The sequence below is a fragment of the Colius striatus genome, chromosome 1 (assembly GCF_028858725.1).
Source record: "Colius striatus isolate bColStr4 chromosome 1, bColStr4.1.hap1, whole genome shotgun sequence".
Lineage (NCBI taxonomy): Eukaryota > Metazoa > Chordata > Aves > Coliiformes > Coliidae > Colius > Colius striatus.
This window is the reverse complement of record NC_084759.1, coordinates 23,171,263-23,190,221: the sequence shown is the minus strand read 5'-3', so window position 1 is coordinate 23,190,221 and position 18,959 is coordinate 23,171,263. Positions and strand designations below refer to the sequence as shown.

The following is an 18,959-nucleotide window of genomic DNA, read 5'->3' as shown; positions in this document are numbered from 1 at the left end:
TAGAGACTATAACACAGGGCACTCTCACACTTTCACTCTGTGTTGCTTTCTGTTAAGGTAGGATCATGACTTTTAGAGGGCTGGAACCATTATCTCTTCTTTTATGGAAAGGATCAGTCAGTGCAGTCTTTAGGGGACTTGAAACTGGGAAGAAGTTTATTGCTGTGACAGATCGGGCACCATATGGAAGGAAGTACAATGTTCTCCAGAGACAGATTAAGTTTTTGCCAAGGCATTTTATTGAAATTTTGGAAAATAAACAGGTCATTAATTGGCTCCAGATTTAGCTACTGCAAATTGTGCAAAGATGTTGCAAACCAGATGCTTTCCCCTATTTGTTTTTACAACCTTTTCTATTTATGCATACTCAAATGACTTATTTCTTCAATAGAGGGCATTGTTTGGCACCGGAAGTATTGTCTCTGAATTAATTTAACCAGTAGGTGCCTGAGTAAAAACATACATGTCCACAGAATTTCAGGGGATGAAAGTGTCAGCAATCACCTGATAAGTCAGAAATAATCAGTAGGAAGTTGTGGAATACAGCAGTTCTCTTAAAATTAACAATTAATTCCTCACTGGGTTCCTGAGCACATGGCAGTTTTCAGTCTTTCTCCGTGCAGACCCTGCTAGTGAAATGGAAAAGACAGACACCCATCCCAATGACAACATCCTAAGACCTGGCTTGCCAATGAAGATGTGAATGCAATCCATATCAGCATTTCTCTGGCTTTCCTGGGATACATGGCACAGCCACTGACATACCTGTCAACCCTGGTGAAGTACAGTTTCAACTTAATCTCCAGATCAAGGCTGGATCCCAAAATGGGAACGTTGCAGCCAAGTCACCTAAGCTGTACTGACTGAGATGCTTAAGAAATCTTCAGTTTAGTCCTTGGAGTACAAGAACAATGCTATGCTCTATCCACACAGTCTTGATTCATGATATAAATAACTTACAGGGTGAAAAGCATCTTCCCTGACTTAAAAACAGTGAGTCTAGTGGCAGTGCCTTCTAAAAGGACTGAGCTAGTCACAAGAGTCCTTTACAGTCAAGACAAAAATAGTTAACCTCTGAAGGCAAGTCCTGTCATCTTGAAACAGGCGTGCGAGACAAGGGGGATGAATTGCCCTCTGGTAGTGCGTGTTTCTTTCCATAATCTTGGCCATGTGGCAGCACCAAAGACCTGCCTGCATCAGTGACATGCAAAGAGCCATCTCTTCATCTGCCACCTGAGTGCATTTGATAGGGAAATCAGTGAGCCACTAACATTACTGAAGTTTAATTTTAGAGATTGCTGCTTATAGCATCTCTGTCTTCATTTTAAGGTACCTGCTCAAGTATGCACAGCAGGAGATGGAGCTGACAAGGTGCCTGTGACTTCAGTGGCACTTGAACATGCACTTAAAGTTACATGTTCTGACAGTAACCAGCCAATGTACCTAGACCTTGCATAAATGTGTTTCTCCATTTCCAGTTTATTCTGGGGAGGCAGATTGCGAATGACGTGTCTTTAGAAGACATGCCAAATTTATCATAATGAAAGCTGTGTGATTTAATTTGTGATCTCTGTCTGGTTTAGCTAAACCACAAGGGCAGCAGGCATGCAGATTTTGTACTGCATGTTTGAAAGTACATTTCGAGGTTGGCTTTTCAAACTACTAGTTAGTTACCTAACATGTGAACACTAATTGTACTTGGTACAGTGTGCTTGGTGAGAGCAAAAGTCCCTCAGCCTCTACTCTCCTATTTTTCACAACAGCTGCTAGTGGATACTTACTTAGGAAAGAGTATGTGGATATGACAAGTTTTATGGTATGACCTCTTAGCTTCCAGGTTTCAGTAAACAGTTCTCTGCTAATGTTGTTAACAAGGCTGCCAATTAGGAACAAAGTTAAGAGGGAGGTTTATGATGTGACTGTGCACTTCCTAGCTGAGCTACACCTAAGCTGGTGAGAAAGAGTTTGTTTCCCGTTTGTAATCTTCTGGAGACGTGTAATCCCTCACATCACAATTGCTATTTTAAAAAGTTATTTTAAAGTCATTCACAGGTGTGACAGGCAGAGTTGTCTCCCTGTCACATGAACTGTCAGTAGTCTGAGCAAAGTGGGAACAAAGTTTATTTTTAAAGCAATAGTGACTTACTAGCAGTTTGAAATCAAAACCTTCATAACTCTAATTTGGTTTTAATTTATCATCCAGCCTATTATGTTTAAGACATATTAGGAACCAGTCAGTATATTATTTGTCTAAGTTCCCCAGGACATAAGAGGAAAAATAAAGACTGAAATACATGAATGTCTCTCTTTTGCAATCCAAGTAGAGAGTATATACAAATTACTTGAAAACAAATTCTGATCTCAGCTACATGAGTGCAAATCCTCGGCACTTGGAGGGTAATAAGTGAATTCAGGTGGGGTGTAACAGGCTTCTACAGCAATATGGTCTGGAAACTTTTTTCAGGCCCAGTTTTGCTTTAATTTCATGTTCTAATAGCTGAGAACAGCTGTCAAAATCTAATTGAACAAGATGAAACGGTAAACATAAACAGGACCAACCTTTTTCAAAGGTCAGGTGCAATTTCAGTTCTGCAATTTTTTGTTGCCCCACTTGAGATACTTCAAAGAGATCTTCTGTTCAGACTGAGGAAACCAATGCTCCCAGAAAGTCAGAGTTTTGCAAGTGTCATGGAAAATCATCCTAAGATGAGTAGTTCCTTTTGAAGGTTTTGGCCAAGGATTTTTTCCAGTAAAACTACATTCCATAAACATGGAGCAACACTTTAAGCAGACAACAACAAATAAGGAACACTGGCACTGATCTAAAAGAGAGCTGTATGTTCAGAAAGTGTGACAGGGAGGAAGGCTGGTAGAGGGGCGTGATAGGATGCCAGGATAAACAGAGGGTAGACAGCAGTATTGTCATCACACAGGAACTGAGAGAGTAAAAAATTCACAGGTGGCATGGACCTTATCAACCAGCTCCCTTGGTATGCCTGTTTTGAACAGAGGTGGAATCAACAGAGGAGAAGAAGTCTTGGTAAGTGGTTCCTGGAGGAGGGAGGAGGCCGTGCAAAGGAATGTGTAGGTGTACAGAGCTAGAGAGGGGAGAGGTGGAGAAAGAGAATATGCTCCAAGACAGTACAGCTGATATGGAGGGCAGGGGGGAAAAGGAGGGAATGTCTGCTGAAAATAATTCACCTGCCTGCATTCACCTGCTGCAGGTTCTAAGGCTCTCTCTCGTCCTTCCTCCTCACTGGAAACATTTTCCAAAAGCAGGGGATGGGGAAGGAAAGGAACAGAATGCTTGATCTTTCTTAGGAGAAGCAGTATCGTAGGTGGTAAGGGAGCTATGGGAAGCTCTTTTCTCTGCATTGCTTCTGCTATTTGGCAGGCTTCCACTCTTGAAAAAAAAACCCACCTGCAGCTTGTTGGCCAAAATGACTTTATCCAGTGAGACACATCAGCTCTGTGGTATCTATATAACACAGTGTAAACTGTAAGTGAAAAAGAGAAGAGTGCAAGAAAGAAATACAGAGTCTGGAAATGGAAAGCTTGAGTTGTGCACAGGTCAGTTAATTTTTGGGAGACAGAAAATCCCGGTCAGGGACTTATCCAATTCATGAACATCTATTTATATTGTAAACTGTTCCACTCATGGTTTATTGTGCAAGGTCGGCCAGGGATTATTGGTGGGTTGGGTTTTTCTTAACCAAACCAAAACAAACTTTGATACTCCTATATTTTCTAATATGAAAAAATAATAATTTGAGATTAGAGCTATGGGCATTGTGTTTTCTGTTTTAGACACAGGGGAAATCTAATGTGCTGTACAGAGGAATTGATGTAGATTATGCTAAATTCTACCTTTCAGTGAGGGATGTGATATATGCACATCCTGTATTCCCCCAGCTTCTTTATTTCTGAGGTTGTCAAGTAGGCATCAGTATGCCTGAAGTTATGCAGCCAGCTAAGTGTGCGAGTGTCTTGGTCACACTTCTAGCAGTGTGGTGGGTCAGCCATAAAGCTGGTCTAATGAACAAATTCACTACTCCTCCATAGTGTTTTCTGGTTCTGGGATGCCCAAGATAGTTATCTGAGAGAGGGAAGAAAATGTCACATGCAGCCTATTCTTCAGGGCATGGGCAAGCACATACCCTGATCCCAAGGGGACAGACCTCAGCTCTGTGCTGGATTTAGTGGTCTTGCTCCCCCTTGCATCAACAGCATGGATGTGTCAGGCAGGATGATCCTGCACTGTCCCAGGAATGCTGGCTACCGCAAGGCTTAATTCGGTTTGCTTCATTGGGGAGATGGGAGAATTGAAGGCAAAAAGGGTCATCAGCTTCTGCAGAGAGCATCCCTCCCAAGAACACTTGCCACCACCACACATCAGACAAGACGCCAGCTTTCCTGGGTCCCCCAGAAGAATAACCTGCAAAAGGATGGCTTTGCTACACCTAGTGGCTGTCTTGGAGGGGCTGGCTTGAGGACTGTAGGAAAAAAAAAGAGACATTGGAACTAGCTGCCCAGATGGACTGTGGAGTCTCCTTCTCTTGAGACATTCACAACCCACCTGGACAAGTTCCTGTGTGACCTACTCTAGGTGGCCCTGCTCTGGCAGGGGAGTTGGACTGGATGATCTTTCAAGGTCTCTTCCAGCCCTTGAGATTCTGTGATTCTGTGATATGCATCCTGCAGAGTACTTCCTTGTGTGCCAGGCTGCAGCCCAGCCCTAGTGTCCGGACCCAGCTTATCGGTTTGTGCATGTTGCTCTGTGGAGACACGAGTGCAGACACTACATCCTTGTTACAGTGTTTATAAGATACGATAACATGCAATGAATAACATATTGGGAAATCCACAGCATTCTGCAAGGTTGGGCAATAAATGTCTCATCTGAAGAAACCCACTACAGGTGTAGGACTATTTTGAAGGGTATTTTCTATTCAGTTGATGCAGTTAGAGTAGACTTTAGCCTGCCTTCAGTGGACTGATATTGCTTGTAAGGAAAATGAGTCTGCCTACAAAGTTATATTTGTTCTTTTTTTTACGTATAGGTTTAAGCAAGGCAAAGATTACTGTTATCAGTCAGGAAATTCGTACAGAGACAGGTTATACAACTTCCCTGAAGTCTTAACAGCAAGTCATTGCCAGGCAATCCTGTGCCCTAACCATCATGTTCATCCGTCCCACTGGACAAGGGACTGAAATCATACAATGAATATTCATTCATTTCAGAGAGCCTGGAGAATTTAACGTTCCCATGCACCAGTCCCACACTGTTGGGTTTGAAATAGTGTTGCCAAGAGCTATTCTGCTCTGTCTTGTTGGGATTTTATTTTGTTGTTACAAAATCTAACTTTGGCATCATCTCTCTATCACAGACAAAAAAAAACCCTCTCAAAACCTCAATATTCCCTCTCTTGCCTATTTCATCATCATGGTCCTGGAGTCCTGTTGAAAAGAAAATAAATAGCAAAGCCCTCACATGAAGTCTGAAGGCACGAACCTTCATCTGAGATAGGAATGTTTGCCTGTGCTTCAGAGTGACACCAGCAGTAGGGCTGTGTCAAGATTTACAATGTCTTTGGATAACACAAGAAGCTAAGTTTATCTAAACACTTTCTTATGTTATCACTGTGTTATCCAAACACTTTGTTAGTGAGACGGGGAGATTAGGATGTGTGTTAGCCCACCACTACTTAAATGTATTTGCACAGTTCCTGGGGTTTAGTTTTCTGAACTTGGGTATAGATTTAGCAGATGGAGTTGTACTAAGGGTATGGGAGCTACTTTTAGCTCATTCCTGTTGTTATACTCTCCCGGACACTTTGGCAAAAGAGGTCTGCCACCTGAAAGGTCTTCCTCTCTTTTGACTTCAAAGTTGATCTCTATTTATTACCCAGCAATTTACTGTTGAGAACTGCTGTTTTTAGGGACTTCACACTGTGGGATGCTGGCTATTCTTGGCTTGTGAAGAGTTCAGCTAAGGCCAGTATGCTGGTGTGGTTTCATGGAGAAAAAAATATTATGTTTACAACTGAACAGGAGTGAGACTGTAATGCCTAAATTAGCAGCCAGGCACTGGAGGAAACAACTGACCTCTTCCAATGACTTTACCCACCGTTTGGGAGTGCCTGCTCCTTTCTAACTCCCCTGGGAAAGCAGAAGGGACAGGAAGGACACATCCTCTGAGCCTGTCATTGTGGCCACCAGACCACCAGCTTGCACATCACCAGCAAATGTGACAAGAGAGCACAGAGAGGTTGTGCCCAGGGAAATACTGGCTATTCCACAGACTCCAGTCACAGACCACAGGAGCGATTATTTTGACGCATTTATGCACTAGCAGTGCTGTTTGGATCACACTTTTACGTTGCCCAAGGTGGGAGGCTGCAGGCTGGTGAGCTCTTGTAAGAATTCAGACTGGCTGCTCCAAGTCAGACCACAGTTCCATCCAACTCAGTGTTATGTGTTAGCCAGCAGGCAGATGTGAGTATTTTGGGGAAAATAAAGCACCGATAAAGCAGTAGTCATGCTGTATACGTTATATACCTTATCTGCATTCATGTGATTTGGGGAGGACCTGAGCCACGAGCTGGAATTTTGTGCTTATTTGCCCTTGCTAGATTTTTCTGACAGAAGTTTACCTAATCTTTTTTTGAACTCTTCTAACTTCTGTAAGCCACAGCATCCTCTAATGATGACTTCTATGGTCAGCTGTGCAAATGTGAAAAAGTATTTATGCTTGTTCCTTTTGAACCTGCCCCACAATCAGTTCCCTGTGCCTAAAGACTCCAGCATTACTGAGTGGTGGGCAGACCTTTTCAATAGGGTAATGATGTTTGTTGGTATGCTCTTAATTACTTTTCTAAAAGGTTTTAAGTCTTTTTTGTTAAAATTTTTTGTTCCTAGTGAGCATTTGTGTTGGATTTTCATAAGCCTATCCAAAATCTGTTTTCTCAGTGATGATATTGAATCTCATCACTGTGTATGGTGCACTGTGTACCTTTAGGGTGGGATTTTTTCATCTGGTACATTTATCAGCACTCAAAACCTACAGTTTTAATGCCTTCTCAATCAATATTTTAAGAACTTTCACTGTTTCCAGCCAATTTCTGCTTTGAGTGCCAGGCTAATTTGGTATCATCATTTTGTTTTGCCACCTCACTTTTGCCACTTAATCCCTTTATAAAATCATGTATGGAGAGTAGACAGAACAGGTTCCAACGCTCATGTTTGTGGGAGTCCACTGGGAACCTCATCCCACTGTGAACAAAGAATATTTATTACTACTTCTGTTTCCTGCCTTTAAGCAGCCATTAAGCTACAAGTGGCCTTTTCCTTTTTATCCCTGATAGCTGAGCTTCTGTATGATCTCTTGGAAGAGGATCTTGGAGGAGCCTTTTTCAAATCTGTTATAGTTTATTTTGTTCACTTAATATCCCTCAGCTCCTCGAGGGGAATCACTTCACCTGTCTTGCCACAACCCTCATGTTCTTGACTTTTTTACACGTATCTTTGTTTTTGTGAAATTGACTGGGTGGCTGGTAAGGCAGTTACCTCCCTTTGCTCTCTATCATCCCTTGCGCCCATAAAAGCACTACTGTTGTTGCACTGAGCCTGCATATAATTTCTAATCTTCTGCTTGCATTAGAGCTGCCTTCTGTGATTCAGTCAAGCCACTAATGCTTTGTAGTCAGGAGATACTTTTTATACCGGTACTATTCACAAAACATGTGGATCTTACCATGCAAATGGTAATCCTCTGGTGCTGGAATGGGGATGCTAGAACAGAGGAAAAGGATATAATGTACAATTCAGAAGCCTTTTCTGGTTTGAAGTTTGTCAGGAGTGTCTATAAGCCTGCCTTTCATGCATTAGAGAAAGCTTTGCTTAGCATTACTCATTTTTAAAACTCTCTATCAGACAGCTGATGTAGCAGCTGACTTGCCTCCAGAACACGCCAGTATGAGGCTTTCCCTCTTGTAGTGCTCTGAAGCTATCAGCCCCTTCCATCCTGCTTTGCTGTGATGCTGAAATCTCACAGAAACTGTTTTCCTTTTGTCCCAGTCCAATTCCTGGCAGCCCCAAAGAAGCCACAAATCTTTGGCACCATGGCACAGCCTTAGGAAGAGGGTCGAAGTGCTGCTGAGCCAGAGGGAAACATTTCTGGCTGCTCTGCAGACCCTGCTGTTTCATGCCCTGTATAAATGAGTTTGCAGCCCATAGTAATCCCAGCTCAGCTCTCAAACAAATGTCTGTGTTCAAACATAAAACATTTTCCCTAAACAGCAGGCAATGAACTCCTGCTTTTAAAAGTCCCAGTTCCAGAGACAGGATTCAAAACACGTGAAGTAGGCGAAACCTTCATTGTATACACAACTTTAGGTTCTCTGCAGATGACATTTTTCTCTTCCTAAATTTGAGATACGAGGAACTGCTTGCTGTTAACAGATGAGCTGCTGAGCAGGCATCTGTGAAGGCAGATATAGGAACAAAATAAAAGACATGGGGATAGGCTAGGGATAAGGTATGTGGCTAGGACTCTCATGTCCAATAGAGAGTATATTGCATATCTATGACATTGATGTTTTGGCCATAGTCCAGGAAACTGAACTGTTCTTCTACCTGAAGAATTCTAGAAAGGAATACAGAGATCAACAAGTTAAAAGCAGACGGATGACTTTTTTTTCTTCTGGGACTTGAAAACAAGAGTTTCCGGCTTCTCCTAACAACATGTCACTAATGTTAATAACAACTGTGCTCCTCCCGTGGTTAGGAAGCTGTGCTGTTCTCACAGCACCAGTGCTTTCAAACGAAGAGAAGCCATCAGGTTGCCATTTAATTTTAGATGTGATATAACAAGATAAGTGCAACTAACAATAAAAGGGAAACGGGTCACGGAGGGAAGATCAAGTGGCTGATTACTGTGTGAGAACGGCAGGTTCAATCCAAGCCCAGAGAACTCTGCGCCAGGTACAACATCATGGACCTATCTCACAGTTAATTAGGAGGGGTGCCTCAGAAGGTGTGTGCAAGCAATCCTGTTATATATATGGGAATACAAGTGGGAAAGTGCTGTTCACCTCAATTTGCTCTCAACTACCCTGCTGCCTGTAGTGTTTCCTCATGCCTGTGTGAGTAATAGTCTAAAGCAAAGGTAGTGTATAGAAACTCACACTCTTGTTTTGCTCAGAAAAACTGGTCATAAGTGAATAGTTTGTTATCAGATCTATTTTAGCATTTCTAGAGAACATGGTCCTGGGCTCTTCAGCTGATTGTGGCATCCTGTTCTCAGTGAAAGGAGGGCAGATCTCAAGTACTGCCTGTGATACTTGGGTATATGTGGGTAGCCTTGGGGCGTTTTTTTCCTGCAAATAGTTTACTCTGTCACACCAAATGTAATTTCAGGATGAAAAGGTGGCAGAGGGACATAAAAATCAATGAACAGAAAATGAAGTGTTGCAGTTCTGACTAGGAATGCATACAGGGAAGAGTATGCATCCTGGAGCTGACTTTGTCACACTGCGCAGGTGTGACACAGCACTGTGCTGTGTTAATAAGCCATTAAGTAAAGATTCCTGATCTTCCAGAAAATTTCAGTATGCATTAAATCACCAGTTATCACTTTAGATGTCACATGTAGATGTTACATTAAAAAAAAAAAATCACTGAATTCCAGCTGTGATTTTATGAAGGCATCTCTATTCCTGAATGGATCAGTCACGGCACGGGAACGGGGGCTGGGTTTCCATCTCATGGGCTGTACTTTTCTCGTGATAGGAGCAATTTCAGGTGTCTGCTGGGGCTTCCCCACAGCCTTTGTGAAATGCACAGGGAAGCTTTTATTTTGAAGTGCTTTTATGAGATGCATTAGCATGAAGTTCAGCGTTGCTTTATTAACTCTTCCAAGAACTCTCTTCAGACTGAGACTGAAATATTAATATAGTAGCTCTTATATAACAGCTTAGGCTTCTGTAGTACTTTTTCCCTGAAAGATTGACCGTCAAAGGGGTTTCCTCATTGGAATGACACATTTTTGAAAATAAGCAGTGAATGTCAAGGGAGCCACCGAATGAGAAGACAGTCATTTTTTAAAGTATGCAATGAGGACTACTTCTTTCCTCCACCATGCAAAACTGCAAACACGGGAGCTTTCAAAAGAGCACCGCAAGACCAGCTAACTCGTGTTGTTTCTTGTTTTATTTGACTACTATGTGAGTGCTGGAGTGGAGCCAAAGAATTCAGCCTCGGCAGAGGCAGCGCTCCACAGCTCTCAAGTTGCGTTTGGACCCTCATGTCTGGGAAGAAGGCAAAGTCGTCACCCTGCAACTGAGGCTTCTCGTTCTGTCCTTGTGAGCACTGAGATGTGCTGCTGGGGAAGCTGGGAGGGCAGCTCAGCCCTGTCACTCTGACAGGGATGTGGGAAGGAAAGGCAGCTACAGGGACAGTGGGACTGGTGCGTTGCTCACTGTTGCAAGCATGTAACTGGGCATGTTTAGCCTTTAATGGACTCTTTCTCTAGTCAATACCTTACTCGGGCTCTTACCTTGGTTTTTATTTCTTTGGGCTAGCTTTTGAAGCACTACATTTCTATTGAACTTCTTCCTAGTCTTTGGAAATATTGCAAGGAAAAATGCACAATACCATTAGGTGAAAAGTCTATGCATTTTCCAGCAGAAAAATAAATCCCTATGAAAATGTAAAGAGTCCTATGAAATGTTAATAATTGCTTTTTCCACTAGCAGTAGCATTTTATAAGTAGAATTAGATCAAAGGACTGTAGATTAATCAAATATAAATTTACTCACATCACTCTTTGGATAGATACTGTGCACATCATCAACACTTAGGAGTCTCTGGAATATTTGTTGTTCAAAAGATAGCAGCTGGGTGACTGACACGTTGATTTGGCACACTGGGATGGGAACAGAAACCATCCCTTCCCTGCTGCTCAAGCTCTCCCCGCTCACACCTGTGCAGCAATCCTGCTTCTCGCTTTGCACAGCAAGACAGGGAGCAGACTGGTCATTCCCACTCCCTGGCTGCCAGGGACCAGCCTTGTTTGGGAGGATAGATGGTAGCCGTGCCACTCTTTTGTCTCGAGTTTTAAGTCCCTGCTGGGAGTCTCATAGAAGACCATACAACCATGACTGGAGAAAAAAACAGCCTCTACAGGACTTGCAGGTCCTGTGGATGGTAATAACAAATAATGGAGGCATTCAGTCTAGAGCACTCATTTAAAATTCCTAGTACCCAGAATTATACTTCCCCATTTTATGGCACTGCAAAAGTCCCATATCAATTAGGAATAAAATCCCTAAGGTGTAATGAGAACAGATTTCATTGCAGTAAAACCCTGCCCCAAGGGGTTTGCACAGAGCAAAATTTTAGTAACTGTGAAAGAGACAACCATCCTTTCCTCTCCACATGTTCAGGTGGGTACCTCTGCCCTTGCAAACTAGCCTGACCCTGGTCTTTGCAAGCATGAAGGTCCCAGGCAGTGCCACCTCATAGCCCTGCCCTGTTGGGTGGCCTCATCCAGGATGGGAGCAGGAGGAGAGCTCTGTCTTGTAAAGGCATATTGTGCCATATTATTGGGCCAGAGAACACAGTGCCAACAATAATGTCATGGCAAGTAGATGTCCAAGTAGAGTCCGAGGAGGTCAAGATCCCCTGTGGTTTGGGATGGGGGTTGAGCCCCTTCTGCTGGGGGCTTGCAGCCATTCCAGCAGTGCTGTCAGCTCCTTATCCCCTAGCTTGGCACTGGCCTTGTGGGAAGTGGCACAGATTTGGGAGGTGGCAGCATAGCTCCTGAACTGTGCAGGATCCTGGTTGACCTGCCACCCCACTGCCTCACCGGTGCCTTCCCCTCCCCTGCTGCCTGCACGTGAGTTTTGGCAGGAACCTGTTCAGTGGGGTGGTTGGAAGACCCTTCTGAGTCCCCACGGTTGCCAATTCTGTGATACTGTGAAGCTGATCTGCAAGGCTGTGAAATTACTTCCCATGGGCCAGTCATCCTCGTATCAGAAACTGTCTCGATCACAAAACTTCCTGGCAAGAGCTCAGCTTCCTTAGAAATCAGCTCATGCTAAGGGTATATTAAACCAAAATATTGGTATTTTAAAATGTAATGGAAAATTATTTGACAGTCATACTAGGAGAGTGGGTTTGGTGTATTTTTACTCAGATTTGCTGCTCGCTTGCTGATAAAAATGGCAATGTTCAGCTTCCATTTGATTAACTAAAGAAGTGGCATGTTTTGCAAACTCAGTGGCTGATATATGAGTTGAATGAAAACAGACATCTCTCTCTGTTACAAGAACCGAAAGATGTTATAGTGAGGAACCTGAAGAGCAGAGAATCTCTCCATCCCCTTCCTCTCTTCCAGGCTGTGACCTGTTCTCGGTAACACTGATATTAGGGAATTTTGGGGTTTGTTTACTGTTGAGTGCCTGCTGCTAGGCGTTGTTGATTTTTATTCTTTCATCCCAAGGGCTTCATTTGTTCCAGCGCTCGTTGTACTGTGTGGCTTTGCGGATTCAGACAGCCGTCTCATAACCCGACTTTTTCTTGGCAAAGAAGGGTATGATTTTTAGAGAAGTTGTGAGGGCATCTTCTGCAGCGATGAGTCGACAGCTGGTGGGTGTGGAGCAGAGCAGGAAAAGTTTTCCTGCAGCTCTGCGTACTCTAAACCAGGCATTCCCGAGTGTCTTCAACTTTCTGTTGTGTGCTGCGGGCAGCGTCCCGGTGCAGCCCCGCGGCGTCCCGGTGCAGCCCCGCGGCGCGGGGTCGGGGCCGGGGTCGGGGCCGGCTGCAGGGGCTGCAGGGGGCTGCTGCGGGGCTGCCGGGGCCGGTGTGCCGGCCCGCTTCGGCACGCCGCGCTTCCACGGGCAGGACTCGGAGCGATTGGCCCGTGCGGATCATGTGGGAGAAGCAGGAATCCTGAGTTGTAGCTTTTGGCACTCCTTTTTCTTTTAAAGCGCTTGCTCTTTTCGGCTCCCTAGGGCTTGTTGCCTCCCTCCTTTCATTACCCTGATTGTAATCTGGAATAGCCACAGCGGAGACGGACTGAGTGACTTTAAAGGAGTAAAGATGTTTAAGCAGGTGCCCAGGACGTCGGGCACCGGGTGTTACTACCTAAACTCGGTGTCAGCTGAGGGCCAGGAGATGTACCTGCGATTCGATCAAACCGCCCGGCGCCCTCCCTACAGGACGAGCAGGATTCTCGCCCGGCACCAGCTGCTGACGAAAATCCAGCAAGGTGAGTTACTGGCAGAAGCACTCCTTAGCCCAGCAGTGTCGCTGGGTCTGCAGAGCCCCACTTTCATAAGAGAAACTGGTTTTAATGCCTTATATTTCAGGCTCTTTTCCTGTTTCTATTCTGCACTCATCTGGCTAGAGTCAAGAGTTTGAAATAGTCATTCTTACCTTTCTCTTCCTGCACACGCACACCGAGGAGACAAACACTGGTGTGCGATTAGCTATTTAACTGCATTATCTTTTAATCATAAACTATGCAGTAGCTTAGGTGCTGAAGTTCGTCTTTTCTGACTGGCAGAGCAGTTACTGGCATCAGTACATCTGTTCCGGTTGCTACAGGTAAAACCTGCCCATGGTAAAGCACAGAGAGGAAACAGAGGATCATCCAGTTAAAAACAAAGCAGAAGTCCAGAGCAGCTGGAAGAAGGCAGCTGGGATAACATCCTTTGGAAACAAGCATGTGTAACTGTCAGAGGATTAGAAAACTTGTCACATGTCCTTGAAAATAATTGCTGACTTGGCTTTCTGCAGCTACTTGCGCAGTTATCTGGGCAGTCACTACAGACGTATTGATTTTGTTTCTCTGAGTGTATATCTACGACTCTAAAGCTAAATGCAGATTGGCCTCATAGCAAATGCTTTGACCTTTGTGTGCAATTTAAAATCATCTTGAAAATCATTTAATGCAAAGAGATAATGCAAATAGAAGCCAACTGTACGGATTTTTTCCAGATCAAAAAGCAAATCAATACATAGTTTTGTATTGATTATAGTTTTGTACAGCATCCCATTTCCACGAATGCCGGTTTCCAAAGTGTGTGTGATCCTACCTGCAGAAAAAGAGTATGTCATGTGTTTGTCATTAAAGAAAAAAAACCCAAATCCTGAAGGTAACGGTCACTTTCTTGGCAGCGTGCAAAAAGATGTTTGATTCTGCTAACTAGGAGCAGGCATGGACTTAATGTCCTTTACTGTCGTATCTGGCGAATATCACCAAGTTTGGCGTGAGCTTCTGACCAGCAGCCATTAAATGGAGTGGCTACTTCTGTGCGTTGCTTTCCAGTAAGAATTCTCCATATCCGTGGCTGTCAAACTCTGGCAGATGTACAGGCAGATAGTGATGAAACTTTTATTGCATTTATTAAAAGAAAACCAAAACACAAAGCCCCTGTAATTCTCTGGCCAGCTTTTAAAAAAGATGTAAAAGATAGTTTCTGTGGCAATTATGGAAACACGGTTGTTTGCAAGGCGGTCTCAGGAACTGGTCGTGTTTGAAGGATACTGGTCCTCGCTGCTGCTCTCATTTCAGGAAGGATATTATGTCATTCTGTGTACCCAGTGTACAACTTGGATTGAATGGAAAGAAAATGTAATTTATTTCTCTCCAGGTTTATTTGAGAATGTTTTGTGTGTGGTTGATAGTAGCAGCTCAATTTTCAAGCAGCAGCTGAGGATGAGATGGATTAACACACCTCCTCTACTTGTCACAGTGCTCTTTAGCCTTCCCTCTTGTAACCCCTACCCCATCAGAGGCTTCCGAGAGGCTGCCTGGTGGGACAGGGAGGAGTTTCCGAGTTGTAACTTTTCTTCCTGCAGCTTGTTGCATGGATGGTCAGTCTGTGGTGAATGACCTCTGCCGTGGCTTTCTAACCTCTTCTTCACAGAGCTCTGGGAAATTACATTTGCATAGCGCCTTGATGATGTGATACTTGTTATTATTCCTTATATGAAATACTTGTGTGTTTTGGATCACTGAGAATACGTTTTCCCTTCCTTCATTTCTTCTACTGATGGAAAGCTGGGGACAGAGTCTGCTGCTGGTTAAGCGTCTGTTCGTTAACACTAATGAAATGATGTGTGCAAATAGACACCCCTGTCTGTTTATGAGCCCATATGTAGGAATATATGCGTCTACTGCAAAAACATAGGCAAGGGACACATTTTTTTCTCCAGTGCCCCAAGTAATGATTAATGGTTTTGACACAAATAGCTGTGTTAGCAATACCAAAAAACCTAAGTCTAGTATCTAGCTAATATCTGAAGTGTCTTTCAATCGGAAACGTTCAGTTTACACTCTGGAGGAAAACCCTGGACCCATCAGTTAGCAATAAGACTTTCACCAGGTTTTACTGGATCAGCATGTCACCCTCTGTGCTTGCCTTGTTCAGACGGTAAGCAGTGTGGTGGTACTGCAGTCAGTCACAGTCTCAGAGGGTACCAGAAGAGTACTGTAATGTGGATGAAGGTATTAGCTTGTCCCTTTAGAGGTGAGTGAGCTTTACCCCATTGGCAAGTGGGATTCATTATTAATGGAGTGCCATAACACAACTTATCAAGAATGTATAGAAAAGTAAGGAGGTGCAACATGACAACCAAACCTTGCTTTCAGTCGCATTACTGAGGAAAGCATGTAAATCATCATTTAGTCTCCTTGAGTTTGTATGTTCTTGAGTTGTGCATTTTAAGACAAAGTATTCGAACCCTGTTACCCCAGTTCTTGTGTTAGCATTTCCTCAATCTAATCATTTGAATTATAGCATATGTTTAGAAAAACATCCAGCCTGTATTTTAATACTGGAATGGTGAATCCTGCCTGTTTAATTGCTTTGCTGAAAACAGGTCTGCCACATGTTTAAGTGCTAAGCTGCCTTGGGGCTTGTTCAAATACCTGCTCTCTCCTCCTTGTGCAAATGTTTTTTAGTTGCTGGTTTTCAGACTGGAGGCACCCACAGTAGGAAATACTGAGGTTTTTACATCAGGGATATTTTTCCACAGTGAAAGGAATGATTTAGAAAGTCTCAGTGTATCCAATTTGCAACATACAAAGTAGTTAAAGCTTCCATTCTAGAATAGGAACCTCACTCACTAATGCAGTGCAATACAAAGTGTTGCATATACTGCCATCGTTTCTGTCATCAGCTGTGTGTACTATTCTAAACAATGCTAAAGTACTCTGTCATGTTTGCAATGCAGTTTTCTTCCTCCGTTAAAAACACGTTTGCTGAAAAGCTTTCCTTTGTGCTTTCCTTTGCTGTTAGTTAAAAATAAACTAAATGAATCATTAGAGGAATTACGCTATTTAATAATTTCTAAAAAAAAAATCCACCACAAGGGAAATGAAAGGAACTAGACTGTTATTTTAATCAAATCATACTCTGAAAGTCCTAAATATTTGGTTTACATACACCACCGACTCCCTGAGGCAGAATTATGTGGTGACCTGTGAATACGAGTAGTTATTATCTGTCTGATACTAAATAGGTATTTTCAAAATACGATCTTTTGATGCTTCCCTTTCCCCTATAAGCCCGTTAGTTTCCATGCTGAAGGGGACACATGCCTCAGCATTAAGGAACAGGGTGTAGCATGCTTGGTCTGAGGTATTTATTCAAGCTGTGTATGCAGTAACAGTATGAGAATTCATTAATGGTTACTCATGTTCTCTTTAAATAAATAAGGTGGTGACTTTCAAGAATTTATATTACATGAGTCACAAAGTTGTTATTTCTTTCACAGTAAATGGCTAAATTCAGTGCAGAACAAAAATATTAAAAGTAGCTGTAGGCAAAAAGTAATGAACAATTAAGGTCGCACTCTGAAAATGCAAAAGTGAAATCATTGGCTGTGCAGAATAAGCAGCATGTGAGTCAAGGTGAACAAAGCCACATTGGCCCCAGCACAGCTAGACATCATTGGTAAAGAAATGCCTCCGTTCATCTACAGTAGAATTTGATTCTTAGCCTGCACTTTCAGTAAGAAAATAATATGAAGGAACAAGTGAAAATAAGGCAAATTCCTATTCTCAGTGGGTAAATTCCTGCCCACGGTGAGTAAAGCTCAGTGATTTGTCTCAGTTTATGTCCATAGACAAGAGCAGTTGAAGGGAATTGTTCGATGGAGCGATCTCAAAATAACTTTTCAAGACAAACTCTCCATTCAACACACAGCAGATGTTTTATACAGTTATATGTTTCAAGTTCAGTTTTGATCTTTTATGAGTGCTGTTACCTGTGTCATCTGTGTTTGTCTGGTTTGAGCGAGTGTTAGAGGTATAAACCCAGGCTCTTTTCTGTCTGTATTCTTCCCTTTGGAGCTAGTTCGATGTTTAATTCTTTTTTTTTCCAAACATAAGTACAATTTGTGGAAAGTGTTACAGAGGGATGTGAGTGTAATATGCTCTCATACTCAAAAAGAGAAGTCTGCATTAAAAAAAAGAGTAGATCACATTCTGGACCTGAGTACAGGTGCAGGGTACCTGTCCATCTCTGAAGACAGCAAATCAGATGCAATTGTATAATTAGAGGCTGTGGTTTTGGTCAGACATAACAAAGAGGACAAAATGTGGTTGTTCAGGCAACGTGGACCATAGCATTTCCCATATTCTGGGTGCTGACCAGATTATCTTAAAACCTCATTATCTGAATCCAGGAAAGTAGAAGATTAACCAACAAGATTCATCCTTGGTGGTGGCGATACAAACACCCTCATTTAGGTTGTCTCTGACCAGTGCCAGTGATCTACAGCCTCTTTAGCTTGTAGGGCAACTCACGGCAGTGCCAGTTTGAAGTTTCTGTTAAACCCTCAACTTGCAGCAGCCTTATGTCTGTGCTCCAGCTCAGGCACACAAGAGAGGACAGGTCGGGGGCTAGGGTAACCCAGGGCACCTGGAGGAACATCCTCAGCTCCAGAGCTGCCTTGCAGACCTCAGCTGGGACATGATCTGTCACCCTCTCCAGTGTCAGATGCATGTAGGGCAGGCATGTGCTTACAGCAGAGGGATCTTGGGTCAGTTAAACAATACCAAGTCTTGATTGTCAAGTTTGTGAAGCCTGTTTCTTGGAGTATCTGAAGGTCCATTAGAAACTGAGACCATACATCATGTGACGCTTCTTCACCATCACCTTTCCTTCCTTACACACTCTATTTCCCCAAGAATTGGAGAAACTAGAGTTTTCCTATTAAATTTCAGGATTTCTTTTCGATTTGTTTTTTCCTAAACTTGTCCTTTAAAATGATTGAAGTATTTGTGTGAAAGGTTTACACAAAAAAATGTGAATATCCTGAGGGATATTTGTAACTCAGAGTCCCCTGAAGTGTATTTGTTCAAAAAAAAAAGGAAAATAATTGAATAGTAAGGTGAAAGATTGCAGTCCAGCTAATTAAAATTTGAAAACTTGTGCTTCATAGATGACAAGACATTTGAAAGGGAGAAACCTTTACTGGAGCCACTACCTGGTTCAAAAGCTGAAATTATCAAGAAATGCTTGTGTAGTATGTATCAAGAAATGGTCTGTGTGGTACTGCAGATCAGACTCAGTGATGATAGTGGGTCCTTCTGGCCTTATAACTCTACAGCCACCGAGTGTCGGTGACAGCTCTGCTGACACATGCAGGTTGCACACCAAGGAGTAAATCTTGGCTCTTCTCTCAAGTTACAGAACTTTTGCTCTTGATTTCACTGGAAGCTGGATTTCAGCCAAGGAGAAATCTTAAATTGAGACATTTTTGTTTTGAAACTGCTTGTGGTGAAACGAACAGCTGTAGCTGTGCTATAAATCTTCTGTATTGATCACTGAGGAGACTTTTCATTTTCACATTAACCCTATTGTATAATTAGAGCCAGTAATGTTAAAAGACATTTAAGCCAGTAAATTCAGGATGTATGCTCAATAAAAGAATCATTAGAGTAA

The 18,959-nt window shown here is 42.9% G+C and overlaps 1 protein-coding gene across 9 annotated transcripts in view; it reads left to right on the top strand.

Annotated features, from left to right (window-relative positions):
- Positions 1-18,959, top strand: part of STARD13 (StAR related lipid transfer domain containing 13) — a 298,693-nt gene that overhangs the window by 171,193 nt on the left and 108,541 nt on the right. The window contains exon 1 of one of the 9 annotated variants that reach the window (XM_061993659.1): positions 13,046-13,270. The exons of the other annotated variants lie outside the window; for them this stretch is intronic. Within the exon in view, the coding sequence (XP_061849643.1) occupies positions 13,102-13,270 (169 nt within the window). The 5' untranslated portion in view covers positions 13,046-13,101. Of the gene's footprint in view, positions 1-13,045; positions 13,271-18,959 lie in introns of those variants that run through there. 9 annotated transcript variants of the gene reach the window in all.